Source organism: Microtus oregoni, unplaced genomic scaffold, assembly GCF_018167655.1.
Source record: "Microtus oregoni isolate MIOR12 unplaced genomic scaffold, Mior012 000008F_ref0000371, whole genome shotgun sequence".
Taxonomy (NCBI): Eukaryota; Metazoa; Chordata; class Mammalia; order Rodentia; family Cricetidae; genus Microtus; species Microtus oregoni.
In genome coordinates this window covers 33,236,308-33,262,226 of record NW_024543067.1, presented here as the reverse complement: position 1 = coordinate 33,262,226, position 25,919 = coordinate 33,236,308, and the positions used below count along the sequence as shown (strand labels likewise).

Sequence of the window (25,919 nt, the reverse complement as noted above, 5' to 3'; positions counted from 1 at the left end):
CCTACATCACACTTTTGCAAACTGATTCGGGGAGGATGTTGCAGAGCTAACGTGTGGCCATCCGCCCACTAGACTAGCAAACCCCAGAAGGGCTGGCTCCATCGCATAAGTTTCATGACTACCACCTGGTGGGTGTCCAGTGATTACTGGTGAGTTTATGAAAATCATTCTTGTGACTGAGAGGAGTGCAAAAACAAACAAGATATCGTAGTGAGTCTAAAGGGGTGACGATCCCCTGAAAGAACCTTTTTTAAATACCACTGTGAGCTTCCTGGTCGCCCCTATGAAAGGCAGCAGGAAGATCTGAGAAGTGTTTCCTCCGGCCAATGTTTTTCCTGGCAGGTAGTGGAGGGCTTAGTTCACGCAGGTGCAGACCCAGGCCTGGATGGAACATCTGCCCAGTTGGGTTCACAGCGTTCCGGAACTAGACTCACGAGGGCTCTGCATTTCTTCCCGCGCAGATTGTGGAAGGCAAACTGTGGTTCCAGCTGGACTGTGGCAGCGGCCCTGGGATCTTGGGCATCTCCAGCCGCGCTGTCAACGACGGGAGCTGGCATTCGGTCTTCCTGGAGCTCAATCGCAATTTCACCAGCCTGGCCCTGGACGACAGTTATGTGGAGCGGCGCAGGGCGCCCCTGTACTTCCAGACTCTAAGCACCGAGAGTGCCATCTTCTTTGGTGCCCTGGTGCAGGCCGATAACATCCGCAGTCTGACGGACACTCGAGTCACCCAGGTCCTCGGTGGTTTTCAGGGTTGCCTGGACTCGGTGGTGCTTAATCACAACGAGCTGCCCCTCCAAAACAAGCGCAGCAGCTTCGCGGAAGTCGTGGGTCTGACAGAGTTGAAGTTGGGCTGCGTGCTCTACCCGGATGCATGCCAACGAAATCCCTGTCTGCACGGGGGCAGCTGCAGCGGTCTGCCTTCTGGTGGTGAGTGCACCTGTGTGCAGGCGCTAAGGGCAGGGGAGGACATGCACCTGCGGGAGGCTCCCCCTCACAACCAGCACACCCGTCCTCCCCCAGGACCCTCCTAGAGAGCATGCTCAGACCTTCTGAACCCTCCGTTCGGCAAAATCTTGATGGTTGCAGGTTATCCGGGTTAGCCAGTAACTGGATGCCAGACTGCAGATGCAACTACCTCTTCCCCCCCTCCACACACCCCACACCCTTCTAGACTTCAATTCCCTGCAAGGTGTGACTTCAGGAGCCACCTGCTGTCACTGCACTCACTGGAAGTGCTTTCCAAGCTTGGATAGAACTTTACCAGAAACTAAAATTAATGGAGGCGTTGACCTGCCACCCTGGGAAGATAATCAAGAGTTACGAGTTTTTAGAGCCTGCTTTTGAGATGTGTCTTGAAAATAATTCTGCTCTTAATTCTACAAAGATACAAGGCATCAAAATAAAGGAGAGGGGTCTGGGGGATGCTCCAGTCAGCCGGTACTTGCTTTGCAGGTGTGAAAACCTGAGTTTTATCTTTAGGAGTCATATATTAAAAGCTAGACAAGGCAATGTAACCCCAGCACTGGGAAGGGGGAGACAGTTGACTCCTGGGGCTTGACGGCCAGCCAATCTCTAAATCAGTAAAGATGGGACTATCTGAAAAATAACTCCTAAGGATGTTCTCTAGTCTTTATACCCTCCTAATAATCTCTCCTCTCTCTCTCTCTCTCTCTCTCTCTCTCTCTCTCTCTCTCTCTCGCTTGCACACATGCACGCACACACATGCAATACTATATGGAGATGAAAATATACAATATACTGAGAATCTCAGTAGGGGAGCCAGTCAAGGGTGGGTACAATGTTTTGTCTAGTCGTGTCTTCCCCAGGGATATCCTCACGGGAAGGAGAGAGCAGAAGAGAGATGGGAGTTGGGGGTAGGAAATGAAGGGGGAAGGAGGAGACATGGATGCACTGAACATCTCTCCACTTGAAAGCTCAGGAGCCTGAGATCTCAGGATTCCCACCTGATACAGGGCCTGTGTGGTGATCACTGGGTCGGGCTTCCTTTTGGCCTGCTGCCGCCTCTCAGTAGCCCCAGCTGGTTCCCTCCCGGCCCCTTTGCAGGTTTACTCAGCAGCCGCCTGCGTAGTGGATTTAACCATTCTTCACAATCGCTCGAGACTGCTCTGCGTTAGCATCTACTTTTCGTGCAGCCTGACTCTGAATTTAGAGTCCGCTTTATTATTAGAATGTTATAAACTGCGTGGGATGATGCGGTGCAGGAACAGACAGCAGAGCTGCTCAGACTCACAGACGTCCCTGTCACAGTGAGGGCCCAGCGCGCTGCGGGAAGTGTCTACAGTCGCGGTTTAAGAAATCTATTTGCTGTTTTTACTGTCTCAGCAGTATATGTAAATAAAGGGTGGTTATGGCTCCATAATTCCCGAATGATGGGCAGTGACTCTCCTCTGGCTGCTCTGCAAACCGGGCCCTCGTGACAAATCATGGCCAGTTTTTCATGAGGCGAAAAAAGCTCTACCAGTGTGAGCCACTGACAGTATACAAAAGGGCCATATAATTAAATTGGGTTGAAATGGAACACCACGCCATGTCAAATCCTGGGTACGCAGCCACAAATTGCAACATACTTTAGCCATGTCAGAGTGTTGTTTTTCCTGGCAAAGCTATGGTCTTCCACAGAGGGTTATCTTTAAAATAATAACAGTTGCTGAACAAAGGGGAATCTGGCTCAGCAGGGTGCATTTTTTTACTGCCATGAAATCCTTTAGTGAAGTACCCAGAGCAGGTATGTTATATAACCAAATGGCTCCAGGGCCCCTCTAAGGAACACCAGGTTTTTTTCTGTTTTGTTTTGTTTCGTTGAGACAAGGTTCCCTATATCCTAGGACAGCTTCAGACTTAATGCTTAGGTAACGAAGGACAGGCTCAGATTTTTGGTCTTTCTGCCTCTACCTTCCGAGCACTGGGGCTCCAGGCATCCCCACCAGCACACTCAGTGTGTGTGGCACTTGGGGATCAAACTCAGGGCCTCGTGGATTCCACCAGCTGAACTGCACACCCACTGTTTCCCATGCTTCTTCCTTCCCTTCCCTAAGGGTCAGGCTTGCTGTGTATTGTGCTGTCTCTCTTTGCTCTCCCATGTTCTATTTTTCTCCATGACAGGGCTTTCTCCTCAAGTCTGGGCTCCTCTTCCTTCCAAGATGATGTAGTCTCTTGTCGGCTTTGGTCTTCTCTTTGCACTTAAGATGCTTTCCTAAGATGATCCATGTGTCCTCTCTCACATCCATCTCCGTCGCTCCCTTGCCTCAAGCCCACTACTCTGCTGATTGAGGAGACCCCACAGGGGCAGCCATCCCACAAGCCACTGCAAGCCTGGTTGAGAGAACCTGGCTCTGAAAGCATGGCTCCAGGTAGAACAACCACCACCTAGTAAGAATATCAGAGGTCCTCTTCCAGTATGCGAGGGGGGACCTGCAGGCTTCCTGGCTGTAAGATGAAGCCTTGGCCTCAAAGCAAAGGATCTATTTTTCTTATTTCCATTTTCTATTAATATCAAAGGCATTTTAAAAAAGACTTTTAAAAAGATTTGTTGTTTGTTTTTGTTTTATGTCATGTGTATGGGTGTTTTGGCCACATGGACGTTTTGCACTGTGTGTGTGCCTGGTGCATAGCGAGGCCAGAAGATGGCATCAGGCTCTCTGGAACTAGAGTTAAAGGCAGCTGCCATGTGAACAGTGGGAACAGAACCTGGGTCCTCTGGAAGAACAGTCAGTGCTCTTAACCACTGGGCCATCTCTCCAGCACCTATCATGGGCATTTTTATCATGTCCTTGTTTTTCCTACCTGAAAAATCCCTTTTGCCAAGTTAGGAGAGTGGGTTACAAGAAAGGAATGAGCCAAAAGTCAGACCTCTACTTCCTGCTTATGGAACCTTAAATTAATCATAAAGTTACTTATGAGAATCACCTTCTATAAATCATGGTGAGATGAAGTACAGCCGTGACCTCATGAACTCCTCCGCCTGCTGGAGATGTCTAATCACAGAGCCAGAGTCTTGGGCTCCCAGATCAAAAGCTGGGATACATGCAGCATTCCAAGAGGACATTTGAATTAAAGACATAGACTGAGGTCTCAGAGGTAAGCCCTTGCCCACGACCATCTGATGACAGAGTTGACTGAAACACCAACCTGCTTTTTTCTTTTGGTTTGGTTTAGTTTGGTTTGATTTGGTTTTTAACTCTCCCCCGTGGATCACTGTACAGTACCAGAGCATGATTTGCCATCGCCATCCCCTTGATCATGGAACAACACTGGAGGACTGGATGTTGGATCTCATGGTCACAAACTCCATTCTCAAACTGTGGCATGGTGTTCCAGAGCATTAATAGTCTGTAAAGCAGTCAGCCCACAGCAAGCAGCATTTCCTTTCAGGATGGGTTCCTCCCCCAACTGCCCCAAACCAACGAGAGCCTTGGCACAAGGACCAGAGAGTTGTGTTGACCAGCCTAGAATGGCATAGTCAGCAGCTCTGACCAACCTTATAATTCTTCCTGCCCAAGAAGCAGTCCTCAGGAACCCCAAAGGAGTCGGAGCACAGAGTGCGAGCTTGGAACATGACTCTGTAAATCAGCCACAGAAGAAAGGTTCACCCTTGATAATGTCTTAAAATTGCATATATCTCATAAATGTGACCTGAAAACAGCAACCCCCGCGAAGAAGAACTGGCTGCAACCCGTTCTAACCCTCACACTTTCAGACCCATTGGGAGGGGCGTAGACCAGGGAGCACCCACATTCTGCTTAAGATGTGCACAGTTCTCCATGCCTCGTGATGTTCAACTCCAGACAATTAAGGGAAAACACAGAGGAAACTGAGCTGTAATTTAGTGAAGCAGGGCACCAGGCCAGAGGCAAATCCTCAGACAGCTTTGCATGAAACTGGAAGCCTAAATCCTGAAAGGAAGCCCTGGCAAATTTTCAGTGGTCATGGATACAAGTTTGAGCACACAGAGTACTGGACTATTGCTTACCTTGCAAATGCTTATATACTAAAACATTTGATTTTTCAATACTCTGGGAACATTCTTCCCTTCTACCACCCTCTCCCATTTTACAATTAATTTTGCCAGCAAAGTTAAATAAAACTCTAGCATCACATACCTGGGAAAGTATAAAGCCAGAATTTTACTCCTCGCTTTACTCGTGTGTCCCAGGAAAAGCTACACCATCACTGAAGATGCTGGAAAGATGCGTCTCAGATCCCACCGGAACCTGCTGGTTCACTCTGTACCCCAACAAGTTCACTAGACAATACTCTGCCTTTACCTTCTGGCTCCGAGGTGCCCTGGAATCTGGGGAACCTTTTAGTTCTTGTTTCCCACTGTGTTGTGGATATTGGTTCTCTGACTGTAAGAAACATCAGATGACCCAAGACACTTGTTAAAATGAGGTCTTGATATTGAGGAGGCTCTTGATTGTTTGTTTAAAAGAAAATATATTTGCTTGTCTCTGTCTTTTGTTGGCCACATCAGAAGAACCCTCTGCTGGGTAACAAAATCATACTTGCAAACTCCTGGATGTTTTACCAAAAAAAAAAAAAAAAATCCTAAAGCAATGGGGAGGTGACCCAAACCTGAAGTATCAGAATCTCCAGGAATTCAGGCATCTCTGTTTTAACAAGGCAGGTTCTGTGCACATTCAAGTATAAAAACTACGGTCACCAGAGGACCCTATGAGTTTTCTATCTACAGGAATTGGTCTGTATCTTCCAGGAGAGGTAAAGAGACCCAGGACATTGACATGAGTTGAAGGTCAGATGAACAGACCTGGAGCATCACTCTCTTGTCAACAAAATCAGGTTACCCCAAGATCTTCAAAGGTCAAAATAATAGTACCTGCCCAACCCCCATCTTGGATATTCTACATATCAAGTCCCATGATGGGCTCTCAGATGTTTCAGAGAGATGGACACAGACGAGTTCTTTGCAATAAAGCCCCTTTAGCTGCCTTGGACCCTATTTTGTGGAGTATTTAGTTCCTCTTCTTGTAAGAGTCAGGAAGCTCCGTCTGTCAGACTTTATCAAGTGGCTGTTTTGTGTTGACCCACATCAAGTCCTAAGTGCCACGGCTGTTGCCATAGCCAGCAGGTGCCACGTGTGTAGCCTTCTTCCCCTCCCATTTCACAAGTGCTCCGCTGTCGGCCCGCTGAACAGAGGGGCAAGAAGAGTGGATCTGATGGCTGTACTTGTGCAGTGGAGATCATTTAGACAAACTCTGAAACGTATGGAAAATGTTTTTCTTATTTGAGGGACTTTCTTCGAAATAACAAGTTCACCAATTTTTGGAGTTATTTTGGGTAGCATGAGTAACAACAGATGCTAACAGCAAAGTTCAAAAGGTCTAAGTCCTGTGAAGACACAAAAGAATAGTCTACAAGATGAAATTCTACTATATACCTCATGATGTGAGCACATAAAAGCTAACTCACTCTCAAGGAACGTCTTCAAGGTCTGGCTGAATACACAGTACCTGAAATGTGGTCCACCTCTCTTGGGGAACAACCCAGTAGTCTCCAGAGGTTTTTATTTGACAGGTTCCTAAAACATTGAATGTACCTTGCTTGCAAAAGAAAAAAAGTCAAATTGACAATGATGAGGGACAATATCAGCAGTTAAATCATTCTCACTCCTGTTTAGCATTTCACCTGATATCTCTCTCTCTGTCTTTGTCTCTCTCTGTCTCTCTCTTTCTTTCTCTCTCTCACTCCACCACCACCCACTCACACATTTCCCATGTTAACTGGGGTTTGCAGATACTCAGCCTAAAATTCATGGTGAAAACCTTTTCTGGCTTCAGCTGGTGGGAGAGAGGCATTGACAGAGATAGACAGATGAGAGGGACAGAGACAAGTCAGAGACACAGAAAGAATAAGTATGCTTGGGTGCACGTACATGCTCATGTATGTGCATGCAAGTGGAAGCCAGAGGTCACCTCCACTGTTGTTCCTCAAAACATGGCTCACCTGACATCTCTGGCATTCAATAATTTAGCTAAGCTAACTGAGTCCCAGGGATCCTTCTGCCTCTAACTCCCTCTCGGGCGCTGAGATTACAAGACGCACCATCATGCTGGACTTTTTCCAGTGGTTCTTGGGCCCGGACCAAAATCAAGTCCTCATGTTTGAGAGACTAACACTTGGCTGGCAGAGCTATCTTTTCTGCTTGGAGTTATCGGGTTTATAAGCAACAGGGAGGTAAGACTGACTTCAGAGTCCACCGTGATTCCAATCCACTAAAGCTCCTACTACCTGTGTGGTTCATTGACTTCTGGAATCTAGAACCCTGTTTTCTCTGGCAGAGCATTCACAAATATGATGATCCAGGAAAAGCAAGGGGGGTTCTCAGAAGGCAAGCATCATGGACATGGCCCCATGCAGTGATGGGCAGCAGTGGCCACATGCAGTGATGGCCAACAGCCAGGACCCAGCCTTGGACCCAGGTCCTCAGTAAATATACAAGTCATGATCATGTCATAATTCAGCCAGCATGGCAGAGAATGAAACTCTAGGTCTTGGATATTGTGTGTGTGTGTGTCTTTCCACATCAGTGCTGAGGACATTGTTTTCTTATCATGACAATGGACCAAAAGAATGTTCATCAACACTGATGAGCAGAGCAGAAGGCTGAGGCCACTGCCCACGTGAACTGGGTCAAAAACACCTAGCCAAGGCAGGATCAAGACAGCTGAAGTGTCTTGATCATTTGCCTACACCACCCAAATTTGCTCTATAATTGCTTGTTCTGAATCTATTTTTTTGCATTTAATTTTGTGATGTTCTTCTTTGGGTAAGGGGAGGAGAAGCACTTTAAGTTTGCCTGGGTACAGGTTTCAAAGCCATCTGCACGGCTAAAGTGGGAGTGTAAACAGGAACGCAGATTTTGAGGCGAGGCTTAAAAATACACTTCCCATGTCGCCAAGATTTGAAGGGAAAGAAGCTGTGGCTTTTTCTGTACACATATTTCAATGCCAGAAGGGCCATTTCCTTTTTACGGCCTGAGAAGTGTGCACAGCCCATCTGCTCACTGGCTTCGAGAACCATGTGAGAACCATCTTACCTACGGGCCTGTTTTCTCGTTTGTAAAGTAGCCGTGATAATAACTACAGTTTAAAGAATATAATGCATGCAGTTGTTATAAGAAGTAAATGAAACATACGTTATAGAAAGCACTTAGACTTTTTCCTAGTCGTGTGAAAAGTTATTATTCTGGTTAGTGATTTTGTAACTTCTCTCCCATCTCCCCCAAAGTCAATTCTAATTCAGACTTTGAGAAATTATACAATGAATGATTTTTTTATCTTTTATATTTGTGACAGTGTTAGATAATATTTGTGATCATTTGATACTTTCTCTAGGAATGTGTGTATGTGCATACACAGGTTATACTATGTGTGTTGATGTTTTAGTGTGTGTAGGTATAGTTGTGCACGTATAAGTGTGTACATGTGTGCAACTGTATGTGAATGTGTATGTGTGTTGGTATGTGTATATGTAGGTATGCATGTGCTGGTACATTGCATGTATGTAGTTGTATGTGGTTATATGTTAGTGTGTGCATGTATATGTGTGTGTTGGAGTGTGTGTACATGTGTGTATGTACTTGTCTGTGTGTGTGTGTGTGTGTGTGTGTGTGTGTGTGTGTGTGTGTGATAGAAACATCGGGAATTCTTGGAAAGAACAGAAACATACATGACTTTGTTCATCTACTGATTGTTTGGCTCCCAGAAAGATTGTCTGTTCTTGTCTGTCTTACTATTTCTCTTTTGCCCCTGGGAGAACTATGTGAAATTATCACAAGCTCCCTCCTCTTCTTCTTGGCAAGCCACAGTCTCACTCAATAACGTCTAGACTCTACAGTGTTATAGAAAGCTCTTGGACTTGGGAAGCTTGGATTCGAGTTCAGGCTCAATCACTCACCAGTCCTATGTCTTAGAATAGCCTCATGGCCTCTCCGGTGCCTCTTGGGGGAAGGTTAGTGTACCGTTCCCCTGTCCTAGGATCATTGTGCTTCTCTGTTGAGTGGCTGGAAGTAACATTTAAATCATAGGTCATTTGGATTATTAGGGCAGACTTACTGATATAAAGATCGTTAAAACACGGTTCTGTGACAGAATAAAAGTAATACCATTATGGTAGTAACAGGTTAATTTTGATAATCAAGACATTCAAACAAGATGAACAATAGATGTCATTATTGACTTAAAATCTAATTTGAGTATTTTAAACCATTGCTTCCGCTCGCATTTTGTATCAAAAACTTCCTCCAAAATTAAACAAAATTAGGAGCAGGCTTGTTCCCAGAGCCCTCTGACCCTTTGTCTTGTGGGTCTGAGGTCACAGTACAGACCTATGATAGTCTGCTTCCCGTCTGATGACTAAGAAATGAGCAGTGAGTTGTTGTTGGACTAATATTTGGTGTTGGAAAAAGGTCAGAACCACTCTGACCAGGCCTGAGTTTAAGTCCACCCAGCTGTGTGAGTGAGTGTGAGCAAGTATTGGCTTCTCTATGACTAGATTCCTAGGCTGCAAACATCTTCTCTGACCCTGGATCCCGGTGCTTTTCATAGTTTCTTTTCTGTATGTGTGCTGGTAACACTCCCATTGACGTGAAGGCCCTGGTGGGCAGTGCTGGCTAGTGTCTGTGATTATCCTGTTTCTAATTGGTCAACCAGGGGTGGAATAACTGGCCTGCTAAACCCCAACCGCTGAGAAAAGGCACCAGCACCCCTCCACCTAACACATAGCTATTCAGTCTTTAGAGGCAGGAAGACAGTTAAGTTGACAGCTCCATCAAGACAGCGTCCTGCAGAAGATCATGAAGGGATTTCTGTAATTTGGAAGAGAGAGTATTCTAGAGAGGCAGAATCAATAGGAAGTATCTGTCATGCTTTCTCCCCCCCGACACACACCACATATCACACACATGCGCATTCACAGACACACACACACACCACATATCACACACATGCACATTCACACACATACACAGAAAGGGAAAGAAAGAAATTTAATCTTATAGAATTCACTAATGTGATTTGGAGCTAGCAAGTCTAAAATTTGTAGGGTAGGCTAGCAGCTGGAAATCCATCTAAGAACTGGTTTTGCAGCATTGAAATAATAATCCATAAAGCAAGCCAATTATCGGGAAATGGGTAAAATTTCTTTGGTGTTGATTTTGAGGAAAAAATTCTTCGGGCCACACACGTTATAGAGAGACCTGACTGTAAAAGTTGATAAATTTACAAACACCTAAACATCTAGGCCAGTGTTTAAATGGCAGAGCACAGTAACCTAGCTGGCCTAAAACACAAAGTAGCCTATCACAGAGATCAGAATTCCAAAAGAAACTATATAGGCAGAAAAGCACTATGAGTTATTATTAATATCCTCAGAGAGATAAGATTCTATGATCAGAATGCACAAATCTGAGGCTAAAGTTGTACATTAGCCAAAAGAAAAGGCTGGTGACGTGGGGGAGGGGACTTTAGTTACATAAAAAAAGAGAGGGGAGCTTGGAAGATGTCAGTGTCAGTCAGTCTCAAAAACAATTCAAAATGAGAAACTGTCCCCAGAACTCAAGCAAGAAGTGAGAATTTGAGAGCACAGACAAGATAGAGAGTTCCGGGAAAGCCCAAATCTCAGATACAAATAAGAAAACTTCCGTGAAGATGGAAGAGAGAACAAAGGAAATCACCAATAAAATGATGCAAGAAATTTTACCAAATTGAAGGATGAGAATTTCAAGATTACAAGGGCCTACTGAGGATCCAGCACAGGCTGGAACAACTCCATGCTAAATCACAGAATAGCTAAAGGTCATGAAATTCCAAAATTATGGCCTACCAACATATTGGAAAAAAAAATCAGGCTTCTTACAAGCTTCAGAGTCTTTGGATTTCCCAAAAACAATAGGCAGAAGCTTGCTTCAATTTCCTAATGTAATCTAATTTTCAGTGAGGCCTAAGGATTTAACTATACAAATTCTCATAAAATTTGCCTCCTACGACCCCTTCCCCTGGGAAGCAATTACAGAATCTCTAAATGAAAGAGAGAATAAACTAGATGATTCCGAAATTGAATTTTAACGTAGTATACACAGGAGCTGCATGGAGGGTCAACTATTGGAGGCAGAGCCCCCAGAAGCTTCACAGAGACCATAGTGTGAGGAAATATGAGTCACCGTGTGCAGTTCAAATAGGAAAACCAACTGGTGAAAAATCTGGAGGTCAACTTAAATAAGTATTCAGAAAAAGAGCAATCCAAAACACAGGTCCATCTTTGATTTTTTTTTTGAGACAAAGACATGCATTAAAATAAAAGTCATAATTCACTAAGTGGCTTAGCTACAAATAACATATTATAATAAAATAAATTAATTAAAATAATGCAAATAGTGCTTGTTTAATTAACATTAAAAGACTACATCATATTGAAGGAAGGCCATCAGAAGACTGTCCACGTGTGGTGTGATTGATGTTTGAAATAAAAGATATGATAAGAAGCCAACAGAGAAGGATTATTAGAATCAACTGCAAAGTATCAACATTCCACAGAATAAAAGGTAAAAATAGTAAAAGGGATGCCTGGGCTCTTTCTATGGCAGTTTAAACACTGTGATTGACATGGCAGAACTCAAGAACCTCTCCCATTTGTAAGTCTAACTCTAAGGGCAACAACAATCTCTTATTGAAAAACAATAACCGTAATACAGTATCCTTTCCACCCCGCGACACAGGTAATACTCAGAGAGTCTGCGTTCCTCTAATAGCTATGTTTTCTGTAATGCAGACATCAGTGCCTACTTTTACGTGATAAGTTCCTGAACAGAACATGAAGGAGATGCAGAGATGAGGCTTTGCATAGAGGAGGTGAAGGGTTAGGGCTTGAGTTTCAGTTGAGTTGACTTGGCCTCACTTGGAGCTCAGGGTCTGAGGGAGCATGGCACCAGTGACTTCTCCCATCCTGAGCTGTCACCATTTGCAGAAGGTGACAGAGAAAGCACTGTCACCTTGCTACCCATGCTGGTCTCTGCCCTTAGTGTCTCTGACAATATCATTAGCATTCTTTCCAATCTGGACAATTAGGTGAATATTTTCTGAACTAATACGGAATCCAAACTTTACCCTGGTATTTTATGGCAAATGAGTTTCACATAGCCAATGAGCTGATCACTATTGAGCCTTGCTCATGATAAGGAGCTAGGAATACTTGTTACAGATGAGTCTAAGGACTCTGCTCATCACTGTGGCATCCTCAGCTCATGAGGCCCTCTGTTTCTCCCCAGGCTATCAATGTTCCTGTCTCTCACAGTTCACGGGGAGAAACTGTGAAGCAGAGATCACAGCCTGCTTCCCCAACCCTTGCCGGAATGGAGGATCCTGCGACCCCATAGGAAACACCTTTGTCTGCAGCTGTAAAGCTGGCCTCACGGGCGTCACGTAAGTGCAACTGTTCACGGACTTCCCTCTCTCTACACTGCTTCTCATCCTAAGAAAACAACCCAGCATGTAGTTCATTAGAATAAATGGACACGCGGCTGTCTTTCCCACACAGTGCTCGGAGGGGCTGGCTCAGTAGGAGTAGTGGCTGCAGTGCAAGAAGGAGTTCAGACTTCCTAGCACCCAACATAAAAACCTGGGCGTGGCGTCATAGACTTGTCATCTTCAGGCTGGTATTTCCAGGGACTCATTCGTCAGTCAGTCTACTCAAACTGTGTGCTTTAGGTTCAGTGAGGGATGGGGATCACAAAAGACAGAGATAGAAAGTGATGGAGGAAGACAATGATGTACACCTCTGGTCTCCACAGGCATGTACACACAACCACACTGACGAGAAAACACCACACAGATACACACACACACACACACCTCTGGTCTCCACAGGCATGTGCACACAACCACACTGACGAGAAAACACCACACACACACACACACACACACACACACACACCTCTGGTCTCCACAGGCATGTGCACACAACCACACTGACGAGAAAGCACCACACACACACATACACACACCTCTGGTCTCCACAGGCATGTGCATACAACCACACTGACGAGAAAGCACCACACACACACATACACACACCTCTGGTCTCCACAGGCATGTGCACACAACCACACTGACGAGAAAACACCACACACAGACATACACACCACTAACTACATTTTTTAAAGTACTTTCAATATCAGTAGGGAACCCCCTAGGGTTGTATCTAATTTGTATATTTTACTATATCCCTTTGTACTTTCAGGCTTATTCAATCCCCGTGTATTCTATAAGCACTTCAAATGTGCTTGGCATTAGCTAAAATTTCCGATATGATTATGAGATCTACATAAAACTCACTTCCCAGAACCCACCAACTGGACTCTACTATCTCGTGTTTAATGGCTATTCTGAGAAATTAGTCCTTATCTTGCCTTTGAAAACCCTTTTCCTCCAGGAAATGAGGAAAATTTAAGTGTTAGTCAGGTGGAAAGGGAATGCTTTAAATGCTGAGTGAAAGGCCACTTCCAGGCATGCGCTATGGTTTCGAAGTGAGGGACAGTCTAATTCCAGGTCAGTCTGGCGCGTTGATTACAGCGAGTCTCTAAGGACTCCACCTAGAAATACTTAGCTGATGTTGAACTGCTGGATGTAATTTAAAGTAATAAAGCTGCATTTATTTTTAAATACTCTGTGATTCTAATTTTTGGCTGACCAATCTGTTCAAATTGGGGATAGTTGGACTACATTTTAAAAGGTGGATTACCAAAACTTTAGATGTGTCAGCCTCTTCCACGGCGTATTGGAACAATTGCTTAAGTAGAGAGGCATGGAAGACAGAAGTTCCAGCATGTGCTGTCAGTGTTAAAGAAGAAATCAGACTAAAGGCTTGCCCTTGGGGCCAGAGAGCCAGACCGGTGGAGAAGACTGCTTGCTGCTCTTGCAGAGGGCCTGAATTCAGTTCCCAGCACCCATGCTGGATGGTTGGCTCACAACCACCTGTAATTCCAGCTCCAAGGGACCCACTGTTCTCTTCTAGCCTATGCAGGCACCTGCACACACACGGAATACAGACAGAAAGACAGACAGACAGACTCACAACACACACATGTGAAAATTGAAAATGTCTTTAAAAGCCTGCTTTGTAGTTATACTACTGTGGGGATGAAAGAGACCTAGAACTGCCCCCAGTTCCCTTCCTTGTCCATTTCTCCCGCCTGGTGTAACCATCATATTTCCCTGTGGAAATATTGGGGGATTTGATTATGAGGTCCTACATGGCACCCTTGGGGAAGGGGTGCAGAGTGTTTTACATGATGTGAGAAATGCATACTATATACTGTTTCTGAAATTGCACAGTTTTAAATTCTAATGTGTGCCTGACCCAGAGGATGGGAGAGGGTACCTTTCCCACACCATCTGTTCTTCCCTTTATGCTCCTCTCCCACCAGCTTGTTCTTCTCCAAATCCCATGGAGACCTGAGAGGGCACACCTGGACGCAAGGAAATGGACAAGGGATCAGTGGACACAGAAATATATAAATTCATCGTTAAGTGTGTGCCCCTGTGTACGTACACAATGCACACACAGAGATATGAACACCTACCTATGAATATGATCTTACACATTCTTACATATGTATGTACACACTGCCACATGGCATGGTCCTCTTTCGGGCGTTCCATCTGTTTTAAAGCCTTTTGTCTGAGCTCTGATGTTGGAAGGGCTTCTGTGTGCTTTGTCTCTAAAGGTGCGAGGATGACGTGGACGAGTGTGAGCGAGAGGAGTGTGAGAATGGAGGCGCCTGCGTCAACCTATTCGGCTCCTTCTTCTGCAACTGCACCCCAGGCTATGTGGGTCAGTACTGTGGCTTGCGTCCCGTGGTCGTGCCCAACATCCAAGCTGGCCACTCATATGTGGGTAAGGAGGAACTAATAGGCATTGCTGTGGTCCTCTTCGTCATCTTCACCCTGGTCGTGCTCTTCATCGTCTTCCGCAAGAAGGTCTTTCGAAAGAACTACTCTCGGAACAACATCACGCTAGTGCAGGATCCAGCCACAGCCGCGCTCCTGCACAAGAGCAACGGCATCCCATTCCGCAGCCTGCGTGCGGGCGACGGGCGCAATGTGTACCAGGAAGTGGGGCCGCCTCAGGTGCCAGTGCGCCCCATGGCCTACACACCCTGCTTCCAGAGCGACTCCAGGAGCAATCTGGACAAGGGCCTGGATGTACTGGGTGGTGAGCCACAGGAGATGAGCACGTTCCACCCGGAGTCCCCTCGCATCCTGACTGCGCGTCGGGGTGTGGTGGTATGCAGCGTGGCCCCCAATCTCCCAGCTGTGTCGCCCTGTCGCTCGGATTGCGATTCCATCCGGAAGAATGGCTGGGACACAGGACCCGAAAGTGAGTGAGATGCGATAATGGGTGGGTGCCCTGGGAAGCCCCTGGTTGGTTTCAGCAACTCGAGCCATGCTAACCTCTGAGAAGGAGGAAGGAATGAAAAAGACACTCTCATGACTGAGTTGAGTGTGTCTGGGGTCGCCCAGTATCGGGCAGAAGGTGAGGTTTAGCACCCACAGAGAGGCAGGTGTTTAAGCAAGTGAGTGGCACGAGCTAGTTACAGTTTTGAAGACCGCCCTGACAGACCCGTCAGGGACTGAATAAGACTTAGAAGGGAGGCTGAGTTGGCAAAGCAGGTGACTGCTCCCTGCCCTGGCCTCAGAGAGAGACTAAAGCAGACTCTGCTATCCCCTGGCTTATCAGCAGGCTGCACACCTTTTGTATGCCAGAGAGAAGTCTGAGTTTCTGTACTGTGCTATATATGGGGGAGGAGGATGAAGTGGGTTTCAAAGGGTCCTACAGAGCATGTTCAGACAAGGAGGTAAACCTCGCTCCTGGACAAAGCAGACATTACTGAGGCATTTACATGATTTAAGCATGAGTCAGTTTCAGTAGGAAGCTATTGGAGAGGGGCTCCTAGAATCAGGAAGCAGTCAGATCAGTATTCAGGATGCATGCGGAGGTTGGGGGCCAATCCAGAAGTCGAAGAGATGATGGTTGACCATCATCTGCACATGGGGAAAGAGAAAGTCGACCAGCTGGACCTCTGAGAGAAACTTGGAGATCCCTGTTTGATGGCAGAGGGCGGAATGGGAAACAAATTCTCCCTGAAAAGCAAGAAAAGGGGGAAGAGAGATGGCGTTTATCACAAAAGCTGAAGCATGTCCATGAGGTTCATAGTGTGCAGTACTAGGAACCGACCGAGACAAAGGAAGACATAGGCGTGGGGTAGATACTGTGATTTGAAGAGAATGCAGGGGTAAAGCTGCCAGCGATGTGTGTCTGCCATGTGATGGGCTGTCCAGCACGGGTATCATCACCAGCTCCTGGAGAAGACTAGCCTGAAGGAAGCAAAGGCCAGATCTGGGCACAGACAGGTCCCAAGTCTGCTCTTAGCAGAACTGCCCCAGGATCTCAGCAGGAAAGAGGCAAGGCAGAGGAGAGAGAGCATCGCTCCATGGGAGGGGAGACACAAGACGAGGTCTTTCTATTCTAATGTCACCAACATGCCACCTGCTGGTTCTGTCCTATGGACACACATGGCTTTTAAGTCATCCCCTGGGCTCTCAAGTGGAGTCAGGGTTCATACAATGCTGTGGAGAGACACTTGCTTGGTTGTCATTGCTTTGTGCGTGTGTTGGATCTCACTATGCAGCACTACCTGTCGGGCCTGGAACTTAGGGGTCCACCTGCCTCTGCCTCCTAGGTCCTGGAATTAAAGCTGCGTGCTACCACACACCCAGACAAAACCCTCCTTTTTATTTTGGAAAAGAAAGGAGTTTTGAGTTAAAGGCAAAGCAAGGGACTTGCAGGTGTCACTGCCACCCCCAGGGCCGGCTGACCACCTGCCTGCTCTTCAGTGCTCCAGGTTCAGCCATGAACGCCTTGTCCTTTGAATGGCCAAGCTTTGAGTTGTGGCTGTTGGAGGTGAATAAACACACACGTACACACGTGTCTCTCTACGCCTCTATCACTCGTTTGTCTAAGGCCCTGGCTTAGCAGAAAGCAGGTGGGGCTCTCATGTTTGCTCCTGATGTTGCTCTTTATGGGGGGATCGGCAGCTGCAAAACAAAATAACTATCCCCATAATCACAGGTCTGTGTCTCCGCACCCTCACATCCCAGGGCGCTCTGCAGTATTTCTTGGAGAATATTTTCCATCCCCACCTCATGACATGACAGCTTTATTTTCAGAATCGACCTCAGGCCAAAACTCACACTTCCCCCTGAAGTATCATTGGATTTTATAGAGCGCACTTTACCCTTTGTTAAACAAGCCACAGTGTGAGAGCTAGCGAGACAGTTTCTGACAACTAATTCATTGTGGGCTTGACCACCTCAAGATATGGTGCTTTTTGTTGCTTCCTACACCTCTCAAATTAGGAAGGGGTGTGTGTGAGTGAGTGTGTGTGCGTGCGTGCAGGGGGCTGGCTATTTTCCTATAGCAGAGACAGAGAGAAAAATAAACACCAAGTGAATAAGGGAGAGTTCGCATCGGCCTGTCCTCTTACCAGACAGAGAACATTGGCAGCCACAAGATGAAACACCACTGCCCTCTAGAAGGCAGAGCTGAAAATTCCACTCCTCCCCAGAGATGGAAGCTGGGAGAAATAGAACGGCTTTCTTGCCTATAAAATATTTATGCCCCTGTTTTAAAAGTAATCTCATTTAACCTGGTGTTGACACCACCTCGGTTCATGTAAATGACATAAATGAAGTCTGAATGAAGAGCAGCTCAGCTCCTCCATCCTCATTCCACTCTCTCCTCAGTCCTCACTTGGAGGCAGGAACACTTACTTTCAGCTGACAGCTATTCGGAAGCTCATTTACCATGGGTTAAGGGTTCCAAATCCATAATGTAAATCACTTGATTGACAGACCTTTGCCCCCTATGGCACAATCAATTTTCCTTTGTGGGGCTAACTTATTTTCTCCAAGCAAATCAGAAAGCTTCTAAGAAAAAAAGGGGTAGGGAGGGAGAGAGCAAGACTGAAGGCTTGCACAAGGCTGAGTGATGGCTCTGCTTTCTCCTGCCTGTCCATGAAGACAAAGGGGCTGATGACCCGGGAGAGGTGACCTGCTTCACAAGCAGTAACAAAGGGAGCAACTCCGAAGTTCAGTCCCTCAGCTCCTTCCAGTCGGACTCTGGTGACGACAATGGTAAGCGCATTGCCTGTCCTGTACTGGGGTCAGCAGGAGAGGGGAGGGGGGCAGCACTGCTATTGTTTCTTCATCTGTGTGTTGACTTTCTACCGTTTTTACCCATTGTTGAGAATCCTTCCCAGAGGAGTCAATGTGCCACTGGTCAGGGCAGGATCTGCATCCGTGGGGCTTGGACGGTGACAGAATTGCCTCCTCCCCATGATGCTTCACAGCAAACCTGACAATGCATTCCCTTTCTTGCTGCCTGTGTCCTCTCATCCCCTGCATTCAGCCACCACATTATTGGACATTACTTTGGAGACAGGATGGCTATTCTGTAGAGCTAGTGATGCCTTTGTTCAATTGAATTTCCCTACTAATCAATCTTTTGGGGTCGTGGGATTTTGGAGAACTGATTTAAAAACTGTGACACAGACTCTTAGGGGGAAAAAAATGCCTGTCTGCCCAGAATGCTGCACGCAAATCCCTGTGGTTTCCAGACGGCTTTGATAACTCCAAGTCGGGTGCATCCAGATCCCACAAACCTGTGCTGATGGAGAAGCTGGTGTCTCTAGGCAGTGACGGAAGAAGAAAGTCCGACTAGCAATGTTTGTCACGTGGTGCTAAAGCAAAAATTATTTCACATGATCATCCAGGGGCAGGCTGCCCCACCCTAGCCAACATCTTAGGTGGCCTCTCCCTTTTACCATCAGCAAGAAAAAAGATTGCACTTGCCGATCAATGTGATCTTTCAGCACATGAACCCTGGCTAGTCCACTGTGCGCTGCCTTTTGGGCTGTGTATTCTGTATGCAGAAAAACGGATTGAGAACAACACAGCCCCAGTCTCTGAGCAAACAGAGGGAAAGTAACCAAGAAGTAGTTATAGAATTGCAATAGTTTGCTTTTTCATGTGTAACTCAAACCTCTCCCACAGGGTCCCCCAATACTAGCCACAGCTGAAGAAGTTTCAGTGTAGGGGTTGGGAAAATGACTCCATAGGTAAGGGTACTTGTTCTGTACATAAGGGCCTGAGCTAGGGTCCCTGGCATCCACAAAAAGTCACATGTATGCAGCGCGTGGCTAACCCAAGCCCTGGGAGGAAAAGACAGGGCAGGCGGCAAGCCAACATTCCAAGCTTCCTGTCCACTGATAGAACCTGCCTCGAGGCAGTGAGGCTGAGAGAGAGAGATAAACATTTAGGCATTCAGCTCTGGCCTCCACACTCAATTGCACTGGCCCGTGAGCCTGTATACATGCATATACCACACACAAACACGCTTGCATGAGCACACACACATATATAAATACACACATACAAGCACACACACTGATGTATCTATCTGCTGGGATAACAACCCATGTATCTTAATTTCTTCTGGCCATTTTTGAAACAAAGGCACTGGCCTCTGACCTAGGTGTATGATGTATCCTCCCTTCTTTACCTCCAGTGAGATTTAAAAAAAAAAAATTATAGCAACCTTGCGTTTTATGTTAAATTTTGAGAACATATAGTTTCAGAGACCAGGCAATAGCTCCAGCCGTAATGTCTGGCTGATGGCTCTCAAAGGCTCTCTAACTCACACGCCTACCCCTTCAGGATCTGCATCTGGGCAGGAAGCTCTAGGCCCTTTCATCTGAAGTCACGTCATCTAAAGCAACTCTAATAGACCAGAGGTCTCCTTCACATACCCCAAGCCTCACCAGCAAGAGATAGGCCTCCGGTTGGTCTGGACCATCAGTGGCATGTGTGAGGCCATCAGACTCATAACAATACCCAAACTCCTACACAGTTGACATAGTATTCAGAGCACATTGGTGACCAACAAGGAATTATGTCCAGGAATAGGCCTCCTCTGAGGGCCTCGGATGGTGCTAATGAGAATTCTCCATGAGTTCTGTGGGCCACCGTCTTCCTGGTTTGAAGTGACAGGTCGTGGAGTGGGAAGTAATGACTCAGGGATCCTTGACAATCATGCTTTTTAGGAGTACGGCCTCCTAGCGTTCTGTTGTTTCTATTCTGTTCTGACAGAACCCAGGCCTCCATATAAGTGTTCTCTTGACACCAGCCCTGAGGGACAGATTGTGGAAAGGAGTTTGTGTCTAATGTCTTCATTATTGTTGTTATTAGTCATTAACATGTGTTTGAAATATGTGACTAACCAGGAACTGTCCCTCCCCTCCCTCCTGTCTTCTTTTCCCACCAAAAGCATCCATAGTGACTGTCATTCAGCTTGTCAACAATGTAGTTGACTCTATAGAGAATGAAGGTATTTACAGTTATTTTTTGGTTTTGATTTTTGTTCGTTTGTCTCCTCCTTTTGTGGCATGTCTGTGTCCTTCTGGAAAGTTTGCTTCTGTGGTACTTTATCTGAACTGACTGTAACCAGCAGAAAGTGCATGATAATGGTGGTTTTAAGTGAGATATTGGGGTCAGGGATGTAGCTCAATGATAGACAGCTGGCCTAGCTAGCCCAAGACTCTGACTTTGTTCTCGAGCACCAGAAAACAAATCAAATTCAATGCCAGATGTCTCTCTATCGATTGCAATAAACTTAGTAATTTTGAGAGACAATCTAGTTCATATTTTTAAATATCTAGATTCTCTTATCAAATGTCTTCAAAGTAAAGAACATTCATCTGCAATCCAGGTTAATCAGTTAACATTACATTCATTCTAGTATGTTTTGAATACCTGCTGCGAGCTGTGGATACTTATAAAATCATCAGAAATGAAAATTTTATGAGGATTAATTTATAGCAGGTAATTTTGTCAGTGCTTTAGTAAAATTATAACAAAATACAGATGGGATTTATGTCTTAATTTCCTAACTAGTGACGAGGGGAGGGGGTTAAAAGCCTAAACTCAGTGTTAGTCTTGGTTCCTAAGGAGTGGTCTTAGCGCTTCTGAATTACCTGCTTTGTATGTCTTCCCATGGCCTGGATGGCCCGATTCACTTTTCACTTTGTGTTTGAACAGTGTCTGTCATGGACCAAGGACAGAACTACAACAGAGGTGACTCTGCCACCACCCACGATGACAGCTTATTTCTGTGTTTCGCACCTCTCATCTCATACTGACCATGCCCCTCTCTGTCTGATTCTCCCAGCTTGAGTTTTGCATGTTCCAGGCATCTTGTGTGCTCAGCTCCACATGCATTTAGCAGCCTCTTTCCCTGTGTGTGAAACTCACCCACTTTCCTGCAAGGCTCCGTGCTCTCTGCAGGTCTCAGAACACAGTGCAACTCTGCCTGCATGCTGCCAGCCTGACCTTGTGCACAGCATGTGCATGGGAGGGGGGAAGAGGTGGATGTTGAGGACTCTGTGTTCCATCAGCATGCATTTGTTGGTCATCGCTCTGGGCCTCATGATTGGGAGTCTGCACAGCCAGGCACCTTCTCTCTGTGCTCTCTCTCTGCAGGCCAGAACATGGCTGGCCCTATGGGCCCTTGGAGAGTTTGCATATGACCTTGGCTATGGGATTTCCTGGGCATCAGTCATGCACGGCAGGCCCATCCCTGCTTCTCATTCACCCACCTCCAGTCTGGAGGCCCTTAATCATCTGGATTTCCTCTCACAGCCTATCACTGGGACACCTCCGACTGGATGCCAGGGGCACGGCTGTCTGACATCGAGGAAATGCCCAACTACGAGAGCCAAGATGGAGGGTCAGCGCACCAGGGGAGCACACGAGAGCTAGAGAGCGACTACTACCTGGGCGGATACGACATCGACAGTGAATACCCCCCACCTCACGAAGAAGAGTTCCTAAGTCAGGATCAGCTGCCCCCTCCGCTGCCCGAGGACTTCCCGGAACAGTATGAGGCCCTGCCTCCCTCTCAGCCCGCCTCGCTAGCTGGCACCATGAGCCCAGACTGCAAGAGAAGGCCCCAGTTTCACCCCAGCCAGTACCTCCCTCCTCACCCGCTTCCCAACGAAACAGATTTGGGGGGGCCACCCTCCAGCTGTGATTTTAGTACTTTTGCAGTGAGCATGAACCAGGGTCCGGTAGACAGCGTGTCTCTGTCCTTGCACAATCCCAGAGGCACCTCGTCCTCAGATACGTCAGCCCACCGTGGCTTTGCCGACTCTGAGGTGGCCCTGAGGGACTACGAAAGCGCCGGTGAGCTCGGCCTCACCAGCCTTCACATTCCCTTCGTGGAAACGCAGCACCAGACCCAGGTGTAGAGGACACCGTGGGTGCTGTGCCCTGACTCTTACAGCGTAGAAGGAAACAAGCCGCACTTGGGTCTGGACGGAGAGAAGTCTGTGGAAATGTGGATTGTCTATGAGGAACCCCTTCAAAAGTCTCACTGTCCCAGCAAGCTTGACTCCCAGAGTGATAAGGAGCGGCTCAGAGTGTTGTTTCTGGAGGAGGGGGGCTGACAGTCCTTGTTTGTGAATACCTGTGTTTCTGGCTTGGAGTGCAAAGGAGAAGAAATGAGTTGACTTTGTCAAAGGGGAGAACACAAATGGCTTTGTGCGTTATTGTGCCCCGGAAAGTGGGAAAGCAAAGGTCCTTGCAGTATTAGCCCCGCCACCGTCAGAGGGGCAGCGTCGCATGTGATTTTGAGCCAAGGAAATGAAAACAGCAGGGCTGTCTGTCGGAGAAGTTAGTGTTCTAGATGAGAGAAAAGAACGGCAGTGTTCGACAGGGTGGACGGAAGCCTTTAAAACCGGCTGTTTTTCAATAAGCTGTCTAATTTTTCAGCTATAAAATTAGATTTGAGTAAAATGCTTAGTGTGCTCAGATTTTTTTTCCTGTTTGTGTTAAGCATCCAGTATAATATAGTTGGGTTTGTGATCTCTGAGAAACTTACCATGAATGAGCAATAAGAGGCTATCTAGACTCCAGTAGGTGGGTTGAGGGAGGTTCATGTTCAAACACCAGAAAGACTGTGTCGAACTTGTTCTGTGTTTTCTGGTAAATAATCCTAGCCATAGCTTGGTTCTAATATTTCTGCAGGAACAGACCCCTGCTGGTCTATTGCTCTCTAGAATGAGAGGTAGTGGAAGCCTAAACAGAATTCACAGATAGATTGGGGAAGACAGGATGTGATAATGTCAGACGTTTCCCCTAGGGGACCATACTTATTCACACTGAAGGGGAAAACCGTACGTGTCGTTCTAAACTGGTAGTGGTGTCATTATAAATACTCTTAGGTTTTTAAAGAAAAAAGTAGGTAGTGACCATGTATAAATTGTATGTATGTGTGTGTGCATGCATGCGTGCGTGCAAACGTGTGTGCATGTGTGTGTGTGAGGAGGGCCTAATAAGTATTGCTCTGAGTGTGCACTCACCACAGCTGCTCTTGAGGGAAGCTGCCCCAAAGGGTTTAGGATTCAGTGTTGGATATCCTGAGGGGAGCAAGCATTGCTCACCTTCTGATTTCTCTGATCTCTAGTCTAACAGGAACACCAAATGCCATATCTTACTCCAGTTCAGTTAACCTTATTTTAGTACTGCCATTTATAGCAACTTAAAGCAAGTACCGTGATTTTTTTAAAGACAGTATTTTCTAATTTTTCAGAACTACTATTTGAAACTGAGTAACATTTGATTACACCCTGGGGTCTCCCTCCCATTGGACAGATGGCCTTTGGCCATCACTTTCCCATGACAGAATACCCATCCCTTTGAAAATGCAGAAACCTAGCATTTGAAGGTTAAAGCTGGCAGTGGAGTGAACTTTGCTCTTTCACTCTGATCGACTGTGGCCGCCACCTTTGCAGTGAGCCAGGGAATGCATATTTGCACATCTGCCTGCGAGCAAATCTCTGTATGCATGTGTGAAGGGAGCTGTCTGGGATCTGCCCATCAGTCCTCGGTTGTCTTTAATCCACTTACCTCTCTGCAGGAGCTGATGTTTCTGAACATCTGTCCTTTCATTCCCAAACTTCCTGAGTTAGAGAACATGCTTGTCCCCTTTCTCGGCTTTTCTCTTGCCTTCTCTAGCTTAGACTCACCCATGGAGGCATTATCCACACTGTGGTCTTGAAATAAATGAATTTCACTAAGACTGCTTTTAAGAATAAAGTCTTTAGTATTTTTTCTCATGTAAGAAGCACATTTGCAAGAATCACAAAGAAAATGACAAACTAATGGTCCAGAATTGAATCACTGCTGTGCTTTTAATAACACAACAGCATAAAACCATCAAAGTAAAACCAACAATTCATTTCTTGCCCCCAGGAAATATGAGATGAGATCCACGCCAATGAGTCACCCGCGCTTAGCCAGCATCTCTTTTAGAGAGAACGCCTGGCCAAGCCTATAATGAAGGCATAAATAGAGCTATCTGCAGGCAGTGGCCGAGTCACCGAAGAAATCCCTGCCCACCCTCTCCTCTGACCTACATAAAATCTTTTTTTCTTTGGGACACCTTCCTGCTAAATTTCAGCAGAATAGCTCTACAGACATCCAGATGAGCACCGGGTCTACTGGATTCTTCTCTTTCTAAAATTAGGTTTCCTTACAGGCCAGAGGCTGTACTGCGGCTACTTCTGCATGCATCTTAGATGGGGTGACCATGGTTTAACAGAACGGGGTCCCTAAGATTTCTAGGCTAGCCCCCACACTTTATAAGGGAGAAAGCTCACCCAGAGAAAGGAAGAGACTTGCCCAGGCTCAAACAAAAGTTAAATCATTGACTCAAACTGCAGGCCATCCACATAGGCACCACTCCTTATCTGTAACCTTGCACACCGCTAAGCTGCCCTGAGCCGGCAGCTGCTTCCTTCTACTAAACCCTTAACTTCCCACTGTTCCTTCACTGAAATATGCAAGGATAAAACAAATAGAGACCTTTTCTCTGGGACTCTGATGGGCCCAGAGATTTGGACATTCATCAGAATGCTGCTTTTGCCAAATGAATGTTTCTAGGATGGAGTGAGCACAGAACTCTTCAGACTGTAGTGGTCGCTGGTAGTGAAACTGGCGGTATGTAACACACACACTAAGTGTATCTTATGGGTGTAATGTTTTTGATTCCTCCTCATAAGCTCTGCCTACTGTCTGTTCTTGTCCTGTTCACCATGATGGAAAATTAGCCAGTTAGCGTGTGTCTGTGTTTCTCTTGGGAGATGTGTGGCACACGTCTGGTTAGTGGGAGAGAAGCCGTCAGTCTTTGTCACACTCTAAGCGAGAGCTATAGGGCTGTAAAGGACAGACATGTGCTTCATTCATCCCCTTCCTCTGAGAGGATTTTGCTGCTAAGCCTCATCCCATGCCTGCTTTCTGTGTACCCCTTTCCTGCCCACTCACAAAATGCAATGAGAAAGTCATAGCAATATACGTAGGTCAAGGCCATAATCTTACATTTTAAGCTATTGGAGTCACAGGAAGGCCTGGGAGATTTACCTGGAACTGCCATAGGAAATCACTATCTCAGAAGAAAAGGAAACATTTCCTATAGGCCTTTTCCTGCTGACTCCCTACCCACAGTGCTCTGTCTTCTTTGCAGATGCTGGCGGGGAGCGGGGGCGGGGGGGGGGGTGGACAAAACATAATAAACAAGCAAAAAGACATAGAGGATCAGAATAAACCATTAAAGACACAGTTAGATGAAGACACATTTAGATGAAATGATTCAGGAAGATCTAGTGTTCGTGTTGTGTGGATTGTTCTGCACTTGTCTGGCCTCCTCACTGCTTCAGACCCTGGTCATGTGCTTAGGTGTGTGGGACATGGGGCTTCCAAGGGGCGTTT

General features: G+C 46.4%; 1 protein-coding gene across 1 annotated transcript in view; it reads left to right on the top strand.

Annotated features, from left to right (window-relative positions):
- The window catches only part of Fat3 (FAT atypical cadherin 3), a 587,501-nt gene extending 561,837 nt beyond the window's left edge, over positions 1-25,664 (top strand). The window contains exons 23-29 of the mRNA XM_041656771.1: positions 462-930; positions 12,305-12,458; positions 14,762-15,414; positions 18,117-18,230; positions 20,422-20,481; positions 21,192-21,227; positions 21,792-25,664. Of these exons, the coding sequence (XP_041512705.1) occupies positions 462-930; positions 12,305-12,458; positions 14,762-15,414; positions 18,117-18,230; positions 20,422-20,481; positions 21,192-21,227; positions 21,792-22,399 (2,094 nt within the window). The 3' untranslated portion in view covers positions 22,400-25,664. The remainder of the gene's footprint in view (positions 1-461; positions 931-12,304; positions 12,459-14,761; positions 15,415-18,116; positions 18,231-20,421; positions 20,482-21,191; positions 21,228-21,791) is intronic.
- The last annotated feature ends 255 nt before the right edge of the window (positions 25,665-25,919 follow it).